This window comes from Caretta caretta, chromosome 13, assembly GCF_965140235.1.
Source record: "Caretta caretta isolate rCarCar2 chromosome 13, rCarCar1.hap1, whole genome shotgun sequence".
NCBI classification, from domain to species: domain Eukaryota; kingdom Metazoa; phylum Chordata; order Testudines; family Cheloniidae; genus Caretta; species Caretta caretta.
In genome coordinates, this window is record NC_134218.1 from 4865408 (window position 1) to 4886862 (window position 21455).

The following is a 21455-nucleotide window of genomic DNA, read 5'->3' on the forward strand; positions in this document are numbered from 1 at the left end:
GTTTCTGCTCACAGTTACCCACCTGACATGCACAATTGCTGGGACTGCGTACTCAGTTACCCACACAAGCCAGGTAAGTGCACGCCACAACTTGTTTAAAATATCACCTGAAGTCTACAGTTGGCAGCAAAAGGCATAAAGAGAGTGGGCAGTGGAAGCAGAGCCAGAATGCAGAGATCTGGAATTCCCTATAGTTAGCACACAGGCACCTCTATCAAATGGGGCAGATGCTCTAAGCTTTACTTTTACACACTCACGTACGAAACATCATCCCAACAGGGGATGCTGAAGATGCTACTCGTTTTTCCTCAGCTTCTCCCTGCCCCTCCCAAAAAACAACAAACACCTCTTCCCTGAGAAAATTCATGTCTGCAAGGGGCTCCGTCCTCATGGACCATGGGGAGCCAGGATTGTGATTCTGCTCACAAAACTCGGCCTCTCGGTCAGCCACATAATGTCTGTCTGTGTCTCCAGGCTCGTGACCTAGTGGGTTCTGCCCACCTTGCAGGCCAGGAGTCTTTGGCCTACCCGAGCATCAGCGTGCGTGGATATGCAGGTCGGGGAGGGCTGACTTATGGAGGGCTGGTGGGAAGGTTAGCTGGTCCTGCCCTTTGCTTGGATAATTGTTTGGAAACGAATGGCCCCGTCTCTCTCCTACAAATGAATCAAGCCAAAGCTGTTAGGATAAATTATGTTTGCCAAGCTCGTGCTGTTGAGCTTCCTTCAACAGCTTCCCAGCAGCCTCGGTAAATCAAGTGCTGACTGTTCCAAGGGGGGTGGGTGGAAGTGCGGTTGTTTAATCAAGATTTATGATGCAGTGATCTTTGCCCGGTGCTCATTAAACGCATAATACACTTAGCCCTGTGTCAAAGGCATCCAGAAACTCTCTTCTGTCTGTGCATGCCACAGAGCTTGGAGATGGAAATGCACTGATCTGCTCTGCCACACCTTGTCCAGCAGCCTGATACTCCAGGTTTGTCCCGTATGTTTCCTGGTGCTTCATCCAGTTGAATTATGAAGGACCCAAGCAAGAGGGTTCCACCCTTACCCTGGGGAAGCAGTTCACTCTCTCAGTGGTGGGAAGGTTTTTACCACCGCTGGTCAAAAGCGCTCCAAAAAACTTTTGTCTTCCAATGGAAAATGTATTTTTGACCAAAATGAACATTTTCACACACCCAAAAAATCACTTTGAAGTTATTTTTAATTTTGGACAATCTTTCAAAAAGAAAAATTTGGATTCCCCTCCCTGGCCCTGAACAATTGTTTGGCTTGGGTGAGGGAAACAAAACAAACATCCCCCTTTACCTCACTTCTAGACTTCCCTTCCCCCTTTTCCAGGGGAAGAAAGTTTTTTAAAAAAAGTGAAAGTGAGCAGAGTTTATTTTTCTCTACTGAAATAAAATGAAATATTTTGAAAATATTTCCTCGAGAAATGTTGTCTCAAGTACAATAGGTAAATACGTCATAGAAACATTTGAACAAAATTATTTATCTCCCCCCACATTTTACAGATGGGAAACTGAGGCACAGGGCAGGGAAGTGACTTGCCCAAGATCATCCAGCAGACCAGTGGCAGACCCAGGCATAGAAAGAACCCAGGTTTTCTAAGTCTCAGTACTCTAGGCACTAGGTCACATTGCCTCCCAATAATAAATCTCCCCTTGACTTCAGCAAGTGGCCCAATGCTGCACCCCCACCCCCCTTCCCCGGAAACTGTGTAGAACACCCATGGATTCCCACTGAGACTTCACCCTCCGGTGTCTTGCTGCTGGCACTCTTGGCTGAAAAGATCACTTCCAGGTATGGTGGTTCAGCTGAGAAGATATGTGCTGTTATGTAGCTAGAATGATAACTTACAGGCAGGTTAGAGAAGGGAGGGTTCACAGGTTGGAGGCAGTTCCGTCACTCTGTCTGCTGCCTGCCTTGGCCCTGCCCTGGCATGAATCCACGCAGTAACAGCAGGGTGCAGGTCCATATTGGAATTGCATGGCGAGCGCTCCATTATCTTTGGTGACAGTTGGGAGGTCCTGTGGCATGCACCAAGAGTTCCTGCCAGCAACCGAACACTGGGAGCAGCTGCTCCTCTGGAGCTCTGGTTAGTCACGGGGGCAGGGAGCAGGAGCACCCAGGCTGGTAGGCAAAGCTAATTTCTTCACAGAGTAAAATGCCAGCAGGAGCTCACGGGAGGCTGTAAGCCCCAGAGACTGGGACTGAATGGGAGAAGCCGCTCTCTGCATTTCTGAAACAGCTCTGGGTGTTATTTACTGGGTATATACACCATGAATCAGGGTACATACACACATTCACATACACACCCATCCCACCACCGCAGTGCATGCCTCCGGCATACGACAGCCTCTCGGACCACTGGCAACGGTGCTGCATCTCAACCAACAGATTTGCTTTTTCACAGAATTCCGCAAAAAAACATTTAGATTAATCGTAAAGGGGCCACATTTTCAGTGGGACTTAAACTCAGTGTCTATTTATTCAGGCAAAACTTTGCTACAGTTGTATGCACATCAGTAACTGAATATAAACATTGGCCTGCAAATTCACGTGTATGTTTGCACATACAGCTGGGCACAATTCTGAGAATGTGGGTGTAGGCAGCTATTGTCCCAGTGTGGCCCCTTATGGCCTAAGATGGCCCTGCAGGCCCCTGGCCTCAGATTCCCTCTGAACTCCAAGAATAGACCACTTACATCCAGCATCTTAAAGAACAATATTTACCCTCTCTTGGGGCTAGTGTATCCAGATTAACCAGCTCCTCCCACAAAGAGCTCCTCTTCTGGAAGCAGGATGAAGTGGCCATACCTCTTTTTGGCAGTTAAGGATACAAGCCTGGGCCCACAATTTATTCAGTGGATTATATATCACAACCCGAAAAGCAATATAAATATCAATGGGTGCTAGTCAAGTGGCTTGTGCTAGTTGGAAGTGCTAGACAGGGTTCCCCTCTTTTACCTTTTCTTTACCCTTACTTGAGAGCCATTGACCTAGTTACACCAGGAAAATTTCAGGTTTTACTGTAAATCACAGACAGCTCTTGAAATAGCACAGCACTGTGATGACACATTCACCACAGTCCCCTTATCTCGGCCAGGCATCGTAAGGGCACATGGAACCTCTGACTTCTTAGCCAGGTTTAGAATTAGTCTAGGTAAAATGGAGTTGCTTTCTCTCTCTCATCATCAGAGGCCCCTGTTTGTTCCTGCCCTGTGGGCCAGATCCAGGGCTCAGTTACTGATTCAGGAGTATTCCTGTCTCCAGAATGAGAGGAATTATGTGAATTAAATTTCTGCTCCCCCCTCCCCCTCCAATGAGTAAAGCCTCACTAGGCTGGATGTCTTTGATTCTTTCCTGGAGAACTAGGATTAAGTCTTTTAACAGGCAAAATACATGCTATCATGAGGGCTTAACTGGAACTTAACTGATGAAGAGGCCTTCTGTTGGCCCTCTGCACAGGGTGAATTTGCCCCAAACAAAAGTCCTTCCTAGACTGATGTAACAGGATCCCTGCTGCCAGAGTACTCCCTTGTAGCCTGAGGCATCCCTGCCTCAGTTTCCCTCTCCCCAGGCCTCCTTAAGAACTCCACACAGGCTTTTCCCTTGGCCAATAATACCCTGGTTTATTATCACAGACCATTCATAATAAAGTCCTCAAAGTTTATATATTCATCCCATCCCACTCTTCACCAAGCCCCTCCCATGACCTCCTGCCTGGAGTCTTTCAAGCTACTGCCAGTCCTACCTGCTGAAGTCTTTGCTCCCCCAGGGTCTCAGGGGTGTCCTGCAGGAGCCTTCTGCTTCTGACAGCTTTCTCGAGCAGTTATCCCAGATGTCTGATAGAGCTACATGACCCATTTTCCCCATCTGGGAAGGCAAATTAGGCATGTCACAGGTGGGGCTGAGACCACGCTCCCCATAAATGGCCACCCAGTTGAATTACTTATTTCAAATACTTCCCACTGGACTTCCAGATCCTATTTTACATTTTTTAAGTGACTGTGAAATTTCTCAGGGCAGGTGGTAAAGATGAAATGCCAGATTCCCCTCAGTTTCCCCCGGACTCACTGTAAGTCCTATGTTGCCCTGAGAGCAGTCCCAGTAAAATCAAGATCTCCCCAAAGATGCCTGTTTTGATCTGTGTGTATTGATTATATTTTACCTAGATGGAAATCTCTAGCTAGAATGCTGAGCTCTCCCGGTCCTGACCCCCTCTCATTCCTATTCATGCGACTTCATTCTTCAAACCTGCTAACTTTCTGGGAGTCTCATTAGAATGGTTCAAAGGAGAAATTTCTCAGCATGGTCAATTAGGAGCTGAAAATGAGAGTCTAAAATTGAAGGAACTCCTTTAAAAAAAAACTCCCAACCTCGATGAAACAATTATCCCTGCTTCGATGCATTCCAATTAAGGAAACTTTCCCCCTTACTTAGTGCCCATTAATTCACCATCCACATCTACTGGAATTTTTATTCCAAAACTATCAAGATAGCTTAAAACCTCCCAAACACTTGGTCCCTAATTTCTATGAGCTCCTCCATTTTGCCCACACCCCTTCCGAAAACACCTCCCAACGCCTGCAAGACTGTGGGCTGGTTCCTTGGCTACTTGAGCAGTGTAAAGAGATTCTTAAATAGGTGGCTGAGATTCTACTGGTGGGGGGGAGAATCCTAATTTGGAATATTTCATGTCACGTCCTCTCCGCACTCCCGTAGGCACATGTTGGGAGGGTGGGAAGGAAGTGCATCGGGGTGGGAGGAGATGGAGCCATTGTGTAGCTCCAGTGATCCTGGACCAGCAAAACAATCCTAGGGATTGTTCCTGCTGGCTTTAGCTGGAGCAGCCCTGAGGCAGCTCTGATTTGCGTGGGCTGTTTTGTAGCTGTTTTCTAGCCTGCACAGGAAGCAAAACCACCATTTCTCACCCACTAAATTGCACTGTGCATTGGCTCAGTGCAACAGAGGATTCAGACCTCTGGGTTTAGGACTTGTTCATGTTGGGGATCAGGCTACTCTGTGTGCTAGCTGCTGCTCCCAGAGGCATGGCAGCCAAGGAAGACTTGAGGGGCTAGCAGTCCATTGCCCACCCTTCCACACTGGCTGGTGAAGGTGTGCATGGGAGTTGGAGGGGGGTGAACACTTTGTCCCTGCTCCCACCCTTCTCTTTGGGGAATCTAGCTAGAAGGAACGAGAGGGCCCTGCCCATGGTCAGTGACCTCGATAAAGAATCCTCTTTTTGTTTATTACAGCCAGTCCTCTCTCTGCCATGTGAGGGGCAGTCAACACTGCATTCTTCGCTGGCTGTCATCATGATTCAGGGGGTCCTGCTTTGCCACAGGGCTCTGGTTGCCTGGGTCCCGTCGCAGGATCAGGGCCTCACTCTTTGTGGTTTTGTGCATCAGGAGTGCAAGAGCCAAGATTCTGTAGGGTCCAACCAGAACGCTGCAAAGCAAAGAGCCAAACTTCCTTTACCCACTTCCATCCTTACACCACCACACAGGGTGAGGCATAATTTAATCCTGGCTGAGAGAAATCCCCATTGATAAGCAAGATTCCTCTTGGCCTAAGGTCTGTGAGCAGAACAGTAAGATGCCTATGGGTGCCTCTGCAGCGACTAGGAATAGGGTAGTATTGTTTTAAATAGTTTGTGAGCCCTCCAGTGGAGTTCACCAGGTTCTGTGGTTTTAGAGGCCTCCAGAAAGCAGCCAGAGAACAGTGCGTACCTAACCTGGCCTTCCAGGTTTGTATCTGTTTAGTAAATGCAGTTCTGTGTGATGTGGCTGCTTCATGTTGCTGTATTGTGTACAGAGCAAAAGATTCAGCCACTTCCCCTCTCAGATCCTGCTCCACTCCACCCCTGTGAAAAAACTATTCCGTTCAGCCACCCGGGCGAGGCTTGCCCGTTACCCCTGCCACGCAGACAGGTTGATGAGTTTGAAACCACTCTGTGTCCCATTAACAGCAGGGTCCCTCTTCAGCAGGCCAAGCCTCATTATGCATTCTGCGTGGTGGACTCCCCTGCACCAGCTTCATTAACAAGGTAAAAAAGAAAGGACCTTTGAGGAAGTCTTAATGATATTATCAATCTCGTCCTGAATGGCATCTGATCCATCCCGGCACCATTCTGAGTTCATTAGCAAGGAATCGAGATTGATTAGGCCTGGAAATACCAGCAAGGACATTATAACTTGTAAGGCTTCCGGTGAAATCCATTCCAAGGAGTTTCATGTCCCTAAGACAGATAGGCCAGTAAAATCCCCTGGGGAGGCTAGTCTCCATTATGGATGTCTATCAAGCCTCTTTCCATTGTGCCGTGAGTAAAGGAGAATGGAGCCATCCTATCAGCACTGAACCGGCGTGACTGCTCCCATTGCTGAAGTGGAGGATGGTGCAGCTTGATCCTTTGGAAGGTTGTTGCTGATGAACAGATGCAACTGACAGGATCCCAGCACAGCGTGAGCTGCAGCCATGCGAGGTGCCCTGCCGCAGTTCCAGCAGCAACGCCCTCACTCCAGTGTTGTAACGCTCCAGTCTGGATCTAGGGGAAGGGCCCCGGGTATGCAGAATCGGGTGGCAGTTCTGTGATGTGGAGAAATGCCTACTCAGGACTAGGATGGAACCACCAGAGTCACAGCCCTGAAAGAAGAGAAAAGAGAGACTGAGAACTCACTAAAGAGAACAGGAGGACTTGTGGCACCTTAGAGACTAACAAATTTATTTGAGCATAAGCTTTCGTGAACTACAGCTCACTTCATCGGATGCATTCAGTGGATTCACTGTCAGGCTGTGGCTGCATTACAGAAATGGCTGTGTTGGCCATCAGAAAGTGACTGCAAGCCCTCTAGGTATCTGTATGTGGAGACCTCACACAGTGAGACCCACTCCCAGACTGAGGCCACTCAGTGCTACCATGATGCAAATAGATAAATAAAATAAAAATAATGTGCATGAAAGCATGAATAGGCACTTCTGTGTGCACCCGACGTGCCCAGGAGCACTGGATGCCAGGCACATCAAAGCCAAAATTTCTGCATGCACATGCCTAAGAGTGAGTGTGTATTGCATTAGCAAAATGTGTGTTACTTCTCTCTCCAGTGGCTACAGTACTGGAGGATGACAGCCTACTACTGCTACTGGGTAACAGAATTATTCCTTTAGCTCAAGCAGTAAATTCCACATTCCGACCTTGCTGACAGCTCATGGGTGGTTATTGGAGCACAACCCCCACAGTTGCTCACATGTCTCAGATGTGGTGTGCATGAAAGGGGCATGAGCAATTCTGAAGACCTGAGCCCAGGGTTCTCAGGGGACTGTCTCCAAGCTCATGTTTTAATATGGTTCTGTCATTGTTATGGCTGGCGCCACTGAGGTTTGGCTGTATGGTAGCAAAGTGTGTTCGATTCTCCACTTGACTACGCTCTGCTACGATGGCTGGTGAATTTGGTTGACCCTGCACATGTTCATTTTCAGTCATCAGCGTAGAGGATACTCCTGTGTTTCAGATCCGTTGGCAAGTGATGTGGGGGAAGCCAGCCCTTCCGCTGCCCTTCTGTGAATACATTTTGTCTTTCAGGGGAATGAGTGCTTCACGGTGTAACTTGGATCGGATCATTAAAGTGCAGCTGGAGCTTTTCCACACAAACTCTAGCTCTGGCCTGTCAGTTCCCCCATCTGTGAGATGGTGAGAATGTTGCTCACTCACTTTGTAAAGGGCTTTGAGATCTGCTTATGGGTGAAAAGCATTAAAGCCTGCCCCACGCTCTGGTTATTTAGATACACAACTGCAGCTGTCCTTGTATTCAAGAACTCTAAAGAAAATCAATATCTGCATTTAGGATCTGCATTTAGTATTTTTGTTGGTGACGGTGGATTTGCACATGCTTCATGCGTGCTTCTGCCTTTTGGGTTTTCCAGTGTGTGCACCATCTGATAAGAAATACCTTAAAATGATTGCGAGTAGGGATTGGCTTTTTCCCCAGAGGAGATTCTCCTTATATATAAATGTTTACCACCAAAGAGAATTACCTGTCTGGTACAGATGCATGCTATGCATTGCGGGGATTGGAGGGCTCTCCTGTTCTGTCATGTGATACTGTAATATTGACTTTATTGTTTCTTACCTGTCAGTTTGTTATATTATTTCCTGCTGCCTTGCATTCCCCACTGCTTTTGCATGTGTACAAATTCCTTTACAAGAAGGATAATACAGATGAAAAGAAAGTGGTTTTGTTTAGGTAAAGTATGGGATTGTCATTTCCTGTGGAGACCTGTTTAATTTAAGTCTAGGTATTCAAACCTTAAATTTGATCTGGTGTCTAATCTGCTGGGGAATGTCTTCCAGGTACCAACAGACCTTGATCCAACAAAGCCCTTAAGTACACACTTATGTCCATCCCTATTCAGCAAATCGTTCAGCATGCTTAAACTCCACTGAAGTGACTGGAACCGAAGCACGTGCCTAAAGTTAAGCAGGTACTTAAGTGTTTTGCTGGCGAGTGAGTGTTTGCTGAATTTGAAACATAATCAACCAGATCTGCAGGCAAGTAAGGCATGCAGATACCCAATTTGCCCAAGCAATCTTGGTAACTATGTGTGCAAATTAGGCATTTATTTTGCACATGTAATTGCATTGCTTTACTTGCTCAAAAACCCAGCATGATAGCTTTACAATTTATAACTGAGCGTTGTCACCGAGACTGTTATTGTTTAGGGAAAAGAAAATGATAGCCGTTATATTTGATGCAATGGTGCATTTTCCAGCTTATTACAAAAAATAGCCGAAAGCAGAAAAAGTCAATCAGATATAATGCAAAGTCAAACAGCCCCCAATATCTACCATTTCCAGTTCTGTTTGTTTTAGGCTAAGCTTTAAATGTTCTGTTTTCAAAAAAGCCTTTCTGTTGCCAAAGTCTTTCTTCGCACGGCATTGATTTGATTTGATTTTTGGTGCTTTATGTTTATTTTAATTGTTGTCTGTTTTTAATCTTGCATGAATTCAAGCCCTATTAATCTGCCTTTCATTGGCTTGTGTGTTGGTTTTGGTGCAGGGCCTGTAATGCTATTGGCAGATAAGCGCTAGATAAATATAAGTCATTATTATTGCTCTGGGAAAGCTGAGCAATGGCAGAGGCATCATGCCAAAAATATAAAATAAAAGAATATAGAAGGGTTTGAGGAGTTGGGGGTGGGAGGAAGGAGGGTGTGTGAGTGCGCACATGCTCTCCATTCACATAGTATTTGCACAAAGGGGATTCATGACCTTGGGAATACATGTCTATGCCTGGGGCTGTGCTGATATACTTGCCATTCAACAGGGCAGAATGTGTCTCTACAAATGTGAGTTCATGATGCTGTTACAGTAGTTGCCATAGTTGGTGAGGGGTTATATTTCTAATTGCTCCTCAGGACCCTATGGTGGTATCTCTGAAGCTTTGAAACAGGCATCAAGGTGGGCAGTGTTTGCCTGAAACAGCCCACTGTGTTATCAGGCATTGATCCCTACTGGGAGAGGATTAGGAGGGCTCTGCTGACTTGTTACCCCCTCAGGAGATAAGAGAGGGGGAGAGGTTTTCTGGGAGGATCTAGGGTGTGGGTTGAGCAGTCCTGATGCAAGATCTCTAGTAGCATCAGGCACAGGGCAGAGCAGTGCTTCAATGTTGAGGTGACAGCCATGAGTAACTGCTTCAATCCACGTCTGAGAGGGAAGGTCACAAGCTCTGGGCCAGACAGACAGAGAAAAAGACGTCTGGGTGCGGATTCCACCTGGGAATCCAGCCACAAGTGTGGACACAGAGGCGCCCTAACTGGAGACCTTCTTTAACAAGGATGGACAAATACCCTCAGTAGAGAGGACAGACAGACACAGCCCCTAGCAAATCCTCCAGAGGCTCATCTCCACTTCTCAGTCAGGCACTGGGGCAGAAGCAAGGTGGCACAGACTGTGCCAGAAGAGAAGACATACCGTTGGGCCTGGCAGAATACCTGGCAGTCTCCCTGCATGGCCACGCACACATGGTGCCTGGGGGGCATGGGGAGTGGGACAGATCAGAACCCTGCAGGGCTCCACGCGCCGACCTCATGCGGTGGCCAGGCAATCGCCCAGCATCACCCATTGCGGTCCCCAGAGAGCCAAGAATGAAGCCACTGGGTGGCACCCTGCCAGCATCTGCTGTCAACTGACCCACACCTCGTGGTCAGCAGTTTCAAAGGTGGCTGGTAGTGCTATAGGGTCATGATGGGCCCCCGACCTCCGGCAGTTGCTAGAAAATGGTCCGCCAGAGGGACCAGAGGAGCCATTCACCGTATCCACGCCTGAAAGCAGCCGGCAAGGGGCCATAGAAACCAGGGGACTCTAGATGGCGCCAGAGCTGTTCCAACCACAGTCACCTTCTCCAGAAAAGGAAGGAGCCTGGCTGCTAATGGGGGTGCCTGCCCCCAGCACTGAGGCAGGATTTCCTCACTGGGGACCTGCCAGCTACTCCTTTGGGGGGGGCCGGTATTGAGACTCTTCCTTAGGAGCAGAGAGAGCCCGACGAGGGCTCAGGTAGAGGCTCGGCCCGTGCTGTACCTGCAATGGCATTTCATTGCTTGGGACCGGTAATCGGCTGGCTTGTTGGGACACAGCTTTATAACCTGGCCACGGCCTTCAAAGGGCCTGGGGGCAGCGTGTTTTAATTCCGGACAGCAGAGCAATGGGGGCAATGGCCTGAGCTGGCCAGCTGGGGAAGGGCATCAGCCCCTTTGCAGGCTGGCCATGGCGGGAGGCAGAGCCTACAGGGCCTGCTACGCCCGCACTCCCTCAGGGCCACCGTTTGCCAGCTTGGAAGCTGACCCAGCATAAACCCCTGGGATTTATTTCCACTGGGGGGACCCCAGCCCTGAGGGCACCAGCGCTAGAAGATCAAGGCCAGAAAGAGCAGGGAAATCGCTGGTGTCAGGCTCTCTGCCTGTCAGGAAGTGCTGTGTCCTGCAAGGCCACATGCCTGCCCCTCAGCAGTGACTGGGTCATGTTAGGTCCACCTTGCATCTCTCTGGTTTTTGGCTGGATCAGTGACCCGGGGTGACCCAGGCCACTATACGCCAGCATGGACCCACAACAACCCAGCCAGCTGTCCCCACATCCCCAGCCAGGCTGATCCAGCTGCGATCTGCCTGGACAGCAGAGTGGATTCAATGTTTCTTTGGAGGCAGCCTGGCTTCCCCTGGCCCCAGGGAAGAGTTGCCCTGTCCCAGACACTAGCTCCCGCGCACTCCTCCTGGATCCTCAGTGCTGGGACCTTTCCGCCAGGTGCAGCAGGGCTGAACATGTTAAGGGCGTGGTGAGCGTCTACCCGCCCCAGCGTGGCTTCCAGTGTCGCACTCCTGGCCCGCCCCCTGCACACACAGACAGCGCTCACCAAGCACTCAGCCAGGTGTGGGATGGGAAGAAATTACAGGCAAGAGAAGAGCAGATAAAACGAACTCCCTCACCCCCCCCCCCCGTGTTCACTGATTGGGGAAGTGAAAGCCCCTAGCCCTTTGCCATAGGGTGAGTCCCGACATTCGGGGCTTTGTCTTATATAGGACCCTATTACCCCCCAATCCCTGGTTTTCACACTTGCTATCTAGTCACCCTACTTTGCCACGGGGCAATACGCGGCACCGGGCAGCGGGTGCGGAGGCTGACGGCTGGAATAGAAGCGCACTGCTGCCACCTACGGGATAGAACAGACACGCTGGTCTCCAAATGACCCCTAGTGGGGCTGGGCCCTTAGCTTTCAATGTGCCGTGAAGCGGAGGGCATGCTGGTCTCCCTGCTGCTCCCTACCAGTTTCCGGCTGGCTGGTGCTGACCACGGGCTCTTTGTCCCAGGGTCACAAACTGAAACAACACAGGCACAGAGGCCGCACGGGGAAAGCATCATTTTGAAACAAGCAGCCACCTGTCCAGGTTGTGTTTGGAGGGTAACCGACTGAGATTAGCTGGTAGCACGGCCTGAAGCCAAACCCGGCAACGATGCAGTCACTCCTCTTTCTGTCGGCGGGGCTCTCAAATCAAGGCGCAGCATCTCCCGCTAATGATGCAATGCTCACCGACAGCGAGAGACGGGCCAGACACAGCGGTAATGTCACTGTCCAAAAACCCAGGGCAGCGGTCACGGGGAGACCCAGGGCATTAAAACACAGCGGAGTTACCCTGGGGAGGAGGGTAGGAAGAGTCTGAGCCAGAGTTACAAGAGATCACAGAAACAGTGCAGGCTGACCCGAGCACTACAACTACCTGGTCGCAACTGCTGTTTCTGTCTGCAGAACCGGGGGGCTCCCCAGGTGGGTGTGGGAAGGCCCCATGAGGCTACCCTGGCCATTCCCAATGCCGGAATGTTTGGTTGTTCTCTCAGTGCAAGATCCCAGCCCCCAGCCCGCCGAGCAGCCCTACTCCATTTCAGGAATGGAGCGGTGTTCTGATAGGCCAGCGACCTCTGTAATGAGCCCAAACCCCTAGATCTACGTCCCTCGGGCTGCTGGAAATACTGAGCCACGTCTGATGTTCACAGCTCCAGCTGTGAAGATACTTAGTCCTGCCATGAGTGCAGGGGACCGGATGAGATGACCTCTCGAGGTCCCTTATAGTCTTATGATTCTATCCACTCATGCTATCCTCCTGTTGTATGTTTTTTTCAATTTGCCTTCCCACCATGCTCTTCCAACGATGCCAGCCTGGACTTCCCTCTTCCATTCCCCTCTCCATGTTGTCCCCGAGGTAGAGAATGACCTCCCAGGCCTGGTTCACAAAAACGCCACCCTCTTCTTATTCAGGTCCCTGTTAATAACTCATTTCTTCTGCCATGCCCACCAGTTGCATGTTCATAATAACAGTAACGGTCACAAAAAGAAAAGAACCTGAAGTCACTTACGCTCTGGATTTCCTGGCGTAGCCTCTTTGGGCAGACATCCTTTTTATTTTTGTCTCATACAGCACTAAGCGTAGCGTTAGCCATCAAACAAACAAGGATAATGGTCACATTGCTCAAGTGATGCGACTTAGAAAATGGTGCTTGTGTAGAAGTGTCTGAGTTTACTGTGTCTAAGACAAATCCAGGCTCCCAGTGTCTGTCTGCAATACCCAGACGGGGGTGCGGGGCTAGATGACAGTAGGCTGGCTGGGTATGGGTGTGCATGCGCACACGTGGGTGCAAGAGAGTTCAAAATGAATGAGTGAGATGCTGTGGAAGGGATCAGAAATCACTCGGACCCCTGACAGAGCAGGCCTGTTTCTTTATTCAACGTGTATATTTAATTCACTTTGCAGTTGGGGAATGTGATTGTTTTCCCAAGGAACTTTTCTGCTAAATACCATGGGGAAAACATGGATCTGCGTGGAGTTCAGGGTGCCTGGACTGTGAGGATACATACCTGTGTGCCCATGTGTATACAGTCAGCCTTACAATGTTCAAAGTTCCTTAAATACCAGCAGGATTGAAAACTCAGCCCATGAATTGTTTCCTGCTTCCACTCCTTTGCTCTGTGTATGTATGTGTTTGTGCTCTGCTGGCAAGTTGCTTCCTTTTATATCTGCTTCCGCTGCTGGAGAGGGAGATCTGATCAATCCATCTATTTTAGGTATTGATATAAAGTTGCCCATCACCGTGGCAACCAGGCACAGAAATAAGACTACCTGTGTGTTGCGGAGCTTTCACATGGGGTCAGGTTTTCCCAAAGATTAGGAGCCCAGGAAGCTGCTTGCTTTGCTTTTGCTGATTGCTGCCCAGGCGTGTGCATGCAAACATGCACAGATGCACAGACACAGCACCCGACATTGACCTCGGCGGCCTCTCTTCCAGAATGTGGGCCATCGTCCAGCAAATCTACTTGCATGCCCAAGAACGGCAGTTATCACAGAATCATAGGACTGGACGGGACCTCGAGAGGTCATCTCGTCCAGTCCCCTGCACTCATAGCAGGACCAAGTATTATCTAGATCAGAGGTGGGCAAACTATGGCTTGCGGGACCCTCCTGCCCGGCCCTGAGCTCCTGGCCCAGGAGGCTAGCCCCCCGCCCCTCCCCTGCTGTTCCCCCTCCCCCGCAGCCGCAGCTCACCGCACCGCCAGCGTGCGCAATGCTGTGGGCAGCGAGCTCCTGGGCAGTGCAGCTGCACAGCCCGGCCTGTCTGTGCCGCCAGCCGCCAGTGCTCCAGGCAGCGCGGTAAGGGGGCAGGGAGCGTTGAATAGAGGGCAGGGGAGTTTGGGGTGGTGGTCAGGGGGTGGGAGTGTGGATAGGGGTCATCAGTCAGAGGGCGGGGAACAGGGGGGTTGATTGGGGGCAGTCAGGGGACAGGGTGTGTGGATGGGGTAGGGGTCCCGGTGGGGCCGTCAGGGAACAGGGGGGGTTGGATGGGGCAATAGTCTGTGGGGGGCGGGGGCGTCACGGGGCGAGAAGTGGGGGGAGGAGATAGGGGGCAGGGGCCAGGCCATGCTTGGCTGTTTGGGGAGGCACAGCCTCCCCTAACCGGCCCTCCATACAATTTCTGAAACCTGAATGTGGCCCTCAGGCCAAAAAGTTTGTCTGCCCCTGATCTAGACCATCCCTTACAGGTGTTTGTCTACCCTGCTCTTAAAAATCTCCAATGATGGAGATTCCACAATCTCTCTAGGCAAGTTATTCCAGTGCTTAACCACTCTGACAGTTAGGAAGTTTTTCCTAATGTCCAACCTAAACCTCCCTTGCTGCAATTTAAGCCCATTGCTTCTTGTCCTGTCCTCAGAGGTTAAGAAGAACAATTCTTCTCCCTCCTCCTTGTAACACCCTTTTACGTACTTGAAATCTTTTATGCACTTATCTCCCCCATGAACTCCATCACTCACGCTCTCTGTCTGGAAAACCATTCTGTTCTCAAGAAGGAATTGCATTCTGAACTCTCCCTGGGCTGCCACCACCCACCCTGCACTCCTTTAGCTGAAAAGTTTTCACACTCTTCCTCTCCGCACCTTCCATTGCAGCTTATTGCACCCAGCTCAGAGGTGTTTTTCTAACTTCACAGAGCTCTAGCTTGTTTTGTTAGCTCTTTATCCACACACTGAAGCTGCAATTTTATGCTTCTCTCTTTCAGATGCTGGCTTGGCCACGGTCTGTTTTGGAGCAGCTTAGAAACCCACTCTCTCTGAGCCTGTGCTTTGAGGAAAGAACTGCCCCCTCCGCCAGAGGCTTTCTGGGGGGCTGAAGGCTAAATTTAGAATGAGAAAAAGCCAGTGGACAGGGAATGGAGCCGGGGCATTTGTCCACAGAATTTCAGTGCTTTGGTTTTTATTTAGCTTTGATCTTCAGTTTAAAAGCTTCATTGGGTTTTTATAAATTACAGTGTGGGAAGAAAGAGAGGCAACAGGGAACTGACTCCCTGCATGAACCAAGGCACCTCAATTTCATCTCTGTAAAACGAGGATCACGGTGAGGAAATACTGACGTCTCTTGGGATGACTAAGGGCATGTTGCTGGCTGCTGACTGCTAGGTCCTGACGCACTTCAGAGCAACATGTGGGCTGTTCAGGTGGTGTCTGCCCAGCAGCTTGTTAATAAACTCAGTTTCCGCAGCTGTGAGAAGTCCTGCTGAGATCTTCAGGCTGCACAGAGTGAAGCTGAATACCAATAAATAAATAAATAAATAAATACAACCCAGTCAGCCTTGTTGCCTTGGGGAGTGCTAGAGAGGTGGCAGGAGCCAATATCAGCTGCATTTCTGAAAAGGTCAAAAGTAAGCAGAGAAGGAATTTCAGATTGCAGATTGTTTTTGCCAGCAACTAAGCAGAAAAGCCACTCTCTACAAATGGAGGCTGGCGGTTTTCTTCCAATCAACCCGCTGCAGGTGATCAAACACAAATAGAAATTAACTGAGCCCCTGGGGTGGGATCAGGACCCAACCAACGTTTGAGAAAGAGGGGAGCCTGGATGTGGTGTTTTGGTTTGGACCAGCATCCAAATTTCCCCGCATTGGCAGAGCAGTGTTTGATCTGAGCCTTGAGTTGCCTCCAGAGCAGCATCAGACCTTCGACTCCAAGCTGAAGGATGATAAACGCCTCTTGGTGACAGCAGAGTAACACAGAAATCACTGGAGTCACCCTGGAGGAACTGAGAGCAGAATTTGGCCTCTGAGATCGAAGCACCATCTGGCAAAGCAATTAACCAAACCAAAGCTGTTCAATGTAAGAACCAGTTTTTATTCCTGATCTCTGTGTCAGGTATAAAAAGAAGCATTCCAGCTATTGTCCAACTCTTAATCCAACACCCTGCTGAAACCAAAACCAAATTAACAAACCCTACACACAACATTCAAAGCCCAGGAAAAGGATTGGGTACCACAAAGCAAGAGAGAAAACTCGCAGACACCTTGCTTCTCATCACATTCTCTTAAGTACATTCAGCCAAGACCATGATTGCCATTACATCACGTGCAGCATTGCTTAGGAGACAGCAAGAGTAGGGCCATGCGGCAGGACAAAGGTCACATGAGAGATGCACTCCCTACATCTGGCTCTCTCAGTGTGAACCTCTCTTGTCCCTGTGATGTTGGACTCAAACTGCAGCAGGAGGCCTCCTCCATTCACTTACAGAGTGGGAAATGGCATTCAAATAGGAAAGCCCAAGAGGTCTCCCCGTAACTTTTATTCTTTTAGGATATGCCCCATCTCCCTTGGAAGTCAATGGCAGAACTCCCCAGTGACTTCCATGGGTGCAGGGATGGGCAGTTAGTTCCCTTGTCTAGTTTGAAATACCGTAGCAGGCTGGGAGGTGCCACACTTGGCACAACTTACTGCAGAAGCACTGGGGTTTTGGCCCTTTGCTGCCAGTGCCGTTGACTCCTTGACTTCTGCCTCTTCCTCCTGATAGACCAGACACTGATGAGGAAGAGGAAAATGCGGTTAGACTTGGGTAAAAGCCTTTTGCTGGCCAATCACACCAAAGGACACAGCTTTCCTTCAAAAGTCCTGCAGGACTCAGTGACTCTTGCAAAACCGGTGTCCTCATTAAAACACCACGTTGGAAGAACCAAACTGGCCCGCGCCAGAAAAGCATGTAGCAAAGCTGTTGGCGAGCGTAACAGGATCTGGGTGCCTGGGAGAGCCCCCTGTGCAGATCTAATCCCCCTTCTTGGTGGCATGCGCGACAAGGCCGATTAATGAAGGTGGCTAGCCTCCCAGGGGGCTCTGCTGTCCTCTCTTAAGCTGCCCTATTGCTGATATGGAATCCTAGGGAGATTTAGGGGAGACAACTTAGGGAAACCACTGTGGACGCTTGAAATGGATAGTTATTGTGGAAGACGAAGGTGCTGTGCAAGGATTGCCGGAGAGCTAATTAGAAGCATTTCTTCATGGCTGGCTAGCCAGGCTGGTGTTCCCAGGGCACTGCACGTCACCGGGAGGTGAGCAAGCCCAGCGTACCATCCAGTCACTGGGTGCTGGGGCTGGGAGCTCTGCCGAACCCCTTTCTGAGAGGGATGCGCTTAGTGGCCTCTGCAGAAGAGTGAGGGGCTGGGAAGCATGAAGGAACCGTATGTCTACACTGCACACGACACCTGGGCTGTGACCCAGGGCCAGGCCCAGGCCCCCTGAGTCCGACTTGGGTCAGCAAGAACCTAGGACCCGGAGCCTACCACCCTGCTCAGGGGGTGGGTCAGAGCTTGAGTCCCATCGTGACTCACGTCCAGGTCCAATCATTTTGCAGTGTGGATGCAGCACAAGCCCAAGACCTGAGTCCGAGGTCTGCGTAGCGCCATACGGATGCATTGGCACGGCTGTGACCCGCAGGTCCAGCAATTGTAAGCCCAAGTTTACCATGCAGTGAGGATGCTCAAGCACGGGCTTGGAAACACTGAGTCCACAAGCGCTGGTTCCAGAGATGTCTGCGGTGCAGACATACCCTGGAAGGACCCTGTCTTATTTGGACAGCGTGTGGTTATGTGCCAGGCCTTGAGGACAATGTGGGTAAGAGCATAAAAGGGTGGGAGCTGGGGAGAGCCAGATCCACCTGGAGAAAAGATCCCTGCAGTCTGGAACACCCTAGTCTCTGCGCCGCGTGCACCCATGGTCCAGCCATTAGCAATTAGGGGATTAGACTTGGGCAGGGTCTTGCCCCCTCCCACCCTAAAGCAGAATGCTAGAGTTGGGCCTGAGCGGCACAGCTTGGTCTGTGCACCCAACCCCGAGGGGTTCCCTGGGCTGCCTGACACAGGGGCTCAGCTCCAGTGACGAAGGGCCACCCGGGAGCCGGGGGAAAACCCGTAGGGGTCCCCAGAGCAGGTGGGATGGCACCAGGCCCCCATGCAGATGGAGTGATCTGCAGGGCTTGGGAGCTGAGCTCTTGGATTCTCCCATGGAGTTGGAGGGGAGAGGAGAGTTTCAGATGGATGGAAACAGAACGACTAATACCAGCCTTGCCAAACTCAGACATTAACACCCATGAACCTGTCCCCCTCTAACATCATGAGATCAACTTAAAAGTCATGAGATTTTGTTTAAATCATAAATTTGGGATCTTTCTATTTGCCTTCTGCTTTTTTAACCTTTAGGGGACACTCCGGTCATCTTTTCAACATTTTCAAGGCAACCCTGAAGGCTAGAAACTCAGGGGAATTCTCACACCATCACTTGCCTCTAGGAGCAGGGACTTAAATAAATGCATAAGAACGGCCATAGTGGGTCAGACCAAAGGTCCATTTAGCACAGGAGCTTGTCTTCTGACAGTGGCCAATGCCAGGTGCCCCAGAGGGAATGAACAGAACAGGTCATCATCAAGTGATCCATCCCCTGTTGCCCATTCCCAGCTTCTGGCAAACTGAGGCTAGGGACACCATCCCTGCCCACAAACTATCATGATACTTGTGATAAAACTGCAATGGTTGGCAGCACTGTAAGACCCCTGAGCAAGATGGGTTCTCAGCCAGCCATGCACGCGCCTCGTGCAGTTAATGGAGCTGCACACGGAGGGCAGGATTGGGCCCAACATTTGGAGCAGTTGTTGGTACAGTATGTTGAAATTTCTGGTTTTCGCTTAGTACCGAACATGATCATACCCCACCACCAATGCTCTGCATGGGGCACACCTCTCCTAAAACCCCAAAGTGGCACCACGCACCCCTCCAGTGCCCATCTGGACAAAAGGGTGCAGAGAAGTTAATGGGACTGGCTCACAGCCACACAGCGAGCTGGTGACAGCCTCAGGAATAGAACCCAGGAGTCCTGGCTCCCATCCCCCAACTCCGGCAGACGGGGGTTCAAGAGGGGCATGCAAGGGAGGGGTTATAGTGCTCCAGAAGGGTCACTCCATCTCTTCCATACAGGCAGGGAGAGAGAGACCTGCCTGCAGAGGAGACCGGCCATGCATGCAGCTGGGGAGCCCCTCTGGCCCAACAGCTCATTGGCCATTTTACCTGCACTGTGCTGAGGAGCATTGCTAGATCTCAGCTGACACCACGAATGTGGGCTCTCAGCCAGCTGACCCAGGAGAGCCCTTACTATGGTCACTGAGCACCCCCTGCACCCCGAGTCCTTGCTGGAGCCCGGTTCCCCATTCTGGGCTTTGAATGCCTGGGCGCTGTGACTCAGCAGTGGCACCCAGCTTCCATGCTCAGATTTTCCGTCCTGAGCTGCAGGGGTACGGAGTCCACTGCGGAGACCAAAATGCCCTGTACTGGATCTCTAAGCCATGGCAGTCATCGGCTGCTCTGGGGGGGCTGCCGTCCCCCGAGGATGACCTGAGACAGCGGCAGGTGGCTGTGGGGGGCCGAGAGGGGGCCGAGCCCCCCACAAAGATTCTGTTGAAGCTGCTAATATTAATATGACTAAGTAAACCAGGCAATTGAAGCAAATCAGCCTGGGACCTGCAAGAAGCTCCAGCCATCCTGCTCTGTGCATTATTAATAAGAGCCTGGGGCCTGCAGTACTTCCGACTAGAGACACACATCCCGGCCCCACACAGCTTCCCTTCTTGATCCTAATCAACCCCTGCAGCCCTCTCCCCACCCACACACACACATGAGTTCCTGTCAAAATCCCAAGTCCCAAGCCTCAGTCCATTTCCTGCCAGGCAGGCCGGCCAATGTACTTGAGCTGGGGTTAGCCAAGAATAGAACAGAATTAACAAATTAACATAAAAATACTACGTTTTGATTAAAATTGCATGGACAATATCCCCAAAGAGCTTACAGCTTCCAAGCCCTTTCCCTCCACGAGACCCTTCATCCTCCGCTTGGCCTTGCGCAGGGCAGCAGTGCCGTGACTGACGCAAAGAGACGCAGAAGCACAGACAGATCTGACTGTTCACATGCTGAAGGCCTCAGGGAAGATGCAGGGCTTGGAGATCTTCCATGTCTTTTTGGAGGGAGCTCACCTGTTCAGTAGGGTAGGGTCAGGGCCCAATTTTCCTCTCATGGAACTTATCTGAAGGTTTTATATTGCTGCCCATCACCATAGTATCTGAGCACTTTCCATTGGGCTGCAATGGAGCTATTCCTGATTTACACCAGTGTGAGAAGAGAATCAGGCCCTTTGACTGGCGTTCCTCTTTAACAGCCCTGCAGAGCGTCACAGAAATTAGAGGTTGTAAAGGAGCTGTCGGATCGTCTAATCCATCTGCTGGCCAACACAGGATTGCTCCTTGCTGCACATTGCAAGAGGTTTGGTGAACATTCATAGAATGACTATGAGCATACAGAGCAGTCCACTTTTCATGGCTTCATTGCATTGTGAGGAATGGATTTTCCCCCAGCCGCAGGGGGGAAAAGGTGGATTCTATGGCACATAGATGTAAAACTGAAAATTGGCTGGGATTTTGGGGACATTAATGTGCCTCACTCCTACCGGACCCATCACTGGGTTAGTCCCCTTTCTGACCGATGGCTAGTAGGTATGGAGTAATGGGGACTTCAAACACACCACACTGCTAGACCTCCATGTTCACAGGCCCTGATACTGCACCTCTAAAGATTTATACGATCTGAAGAGAAACCAGAGTGAGTCAATGGGAGCTTTATCATTGACTTCAGTGAGTGCAAAACACTAGCTCTGTAAGTGATCACAGTCGTTACTAGGACTGGGCAAATAATTCATAACAAATAATTAATTCCACATCTTTTTCTCATTGCAAATTGTCCACAAACAGATTGTGATTTTCCCAAGCTTATTTGTTAATCAGAATTAGTCACTGAATTTCCACTAATAATTCTTTGTCTCTAGCGCCCCCTGAGCAGTTAACAGAGAGTACTAGTGATCGAGTGGTTTTGATTGGGCACAGGTCACATGGTATGTTTCTGGTCCCTGACTGGATAAATGAAAGGTCAAGTTTCTGGTGTAAATAGGAGTCTGAAACTCATGATCTCTGAATAATCAACAACATTTGCTGAAATTCCCAAACATTCCTGCCAGTAAACTCATTTGCTAGACTATCCACGGGGAGCAGACACAAAAGGGGCACATGCAGCC

General features: G+C 50.2%; 1 protein-coding gene across 2 annotated transcripts in view; it reads right to left on the reverse strand.

Annotated features, from left to right (window-relative positions):
• Positions 1 to 1274: 1274 nt before the first annotated feature.
• The window catches only part of SAMD10 (sterile alpha motif domain containing 10), a 57851-nt gene continuing 37670 nt past the window's right edge, over positions 1275 to 21455 (reverse strand). The window contains exons 4-5 of one of the 2 annotated variants that reach the window (XM_048820105.2): positions 16791 to 16874; positions 1275 to 6645 (exon numbers count right to left, since the gene is read on the reverse strand). In XM_048820105.2, coding sequence (XP_048676062.1) covers positions 6638 to 6645; positions 16791 to 16874 — 92 coding nt within the window. In that variant the 3' untranslated portion in view covers positions 1275 to 6637. Of the gene's footprint in view, positions 6646 to 14080; positions 15719 to 16790; positions 16875 to 21455 lie in introns of those variants that run through there. The other variant, XM_075118678.1, reaches the window with a different exon arrangement.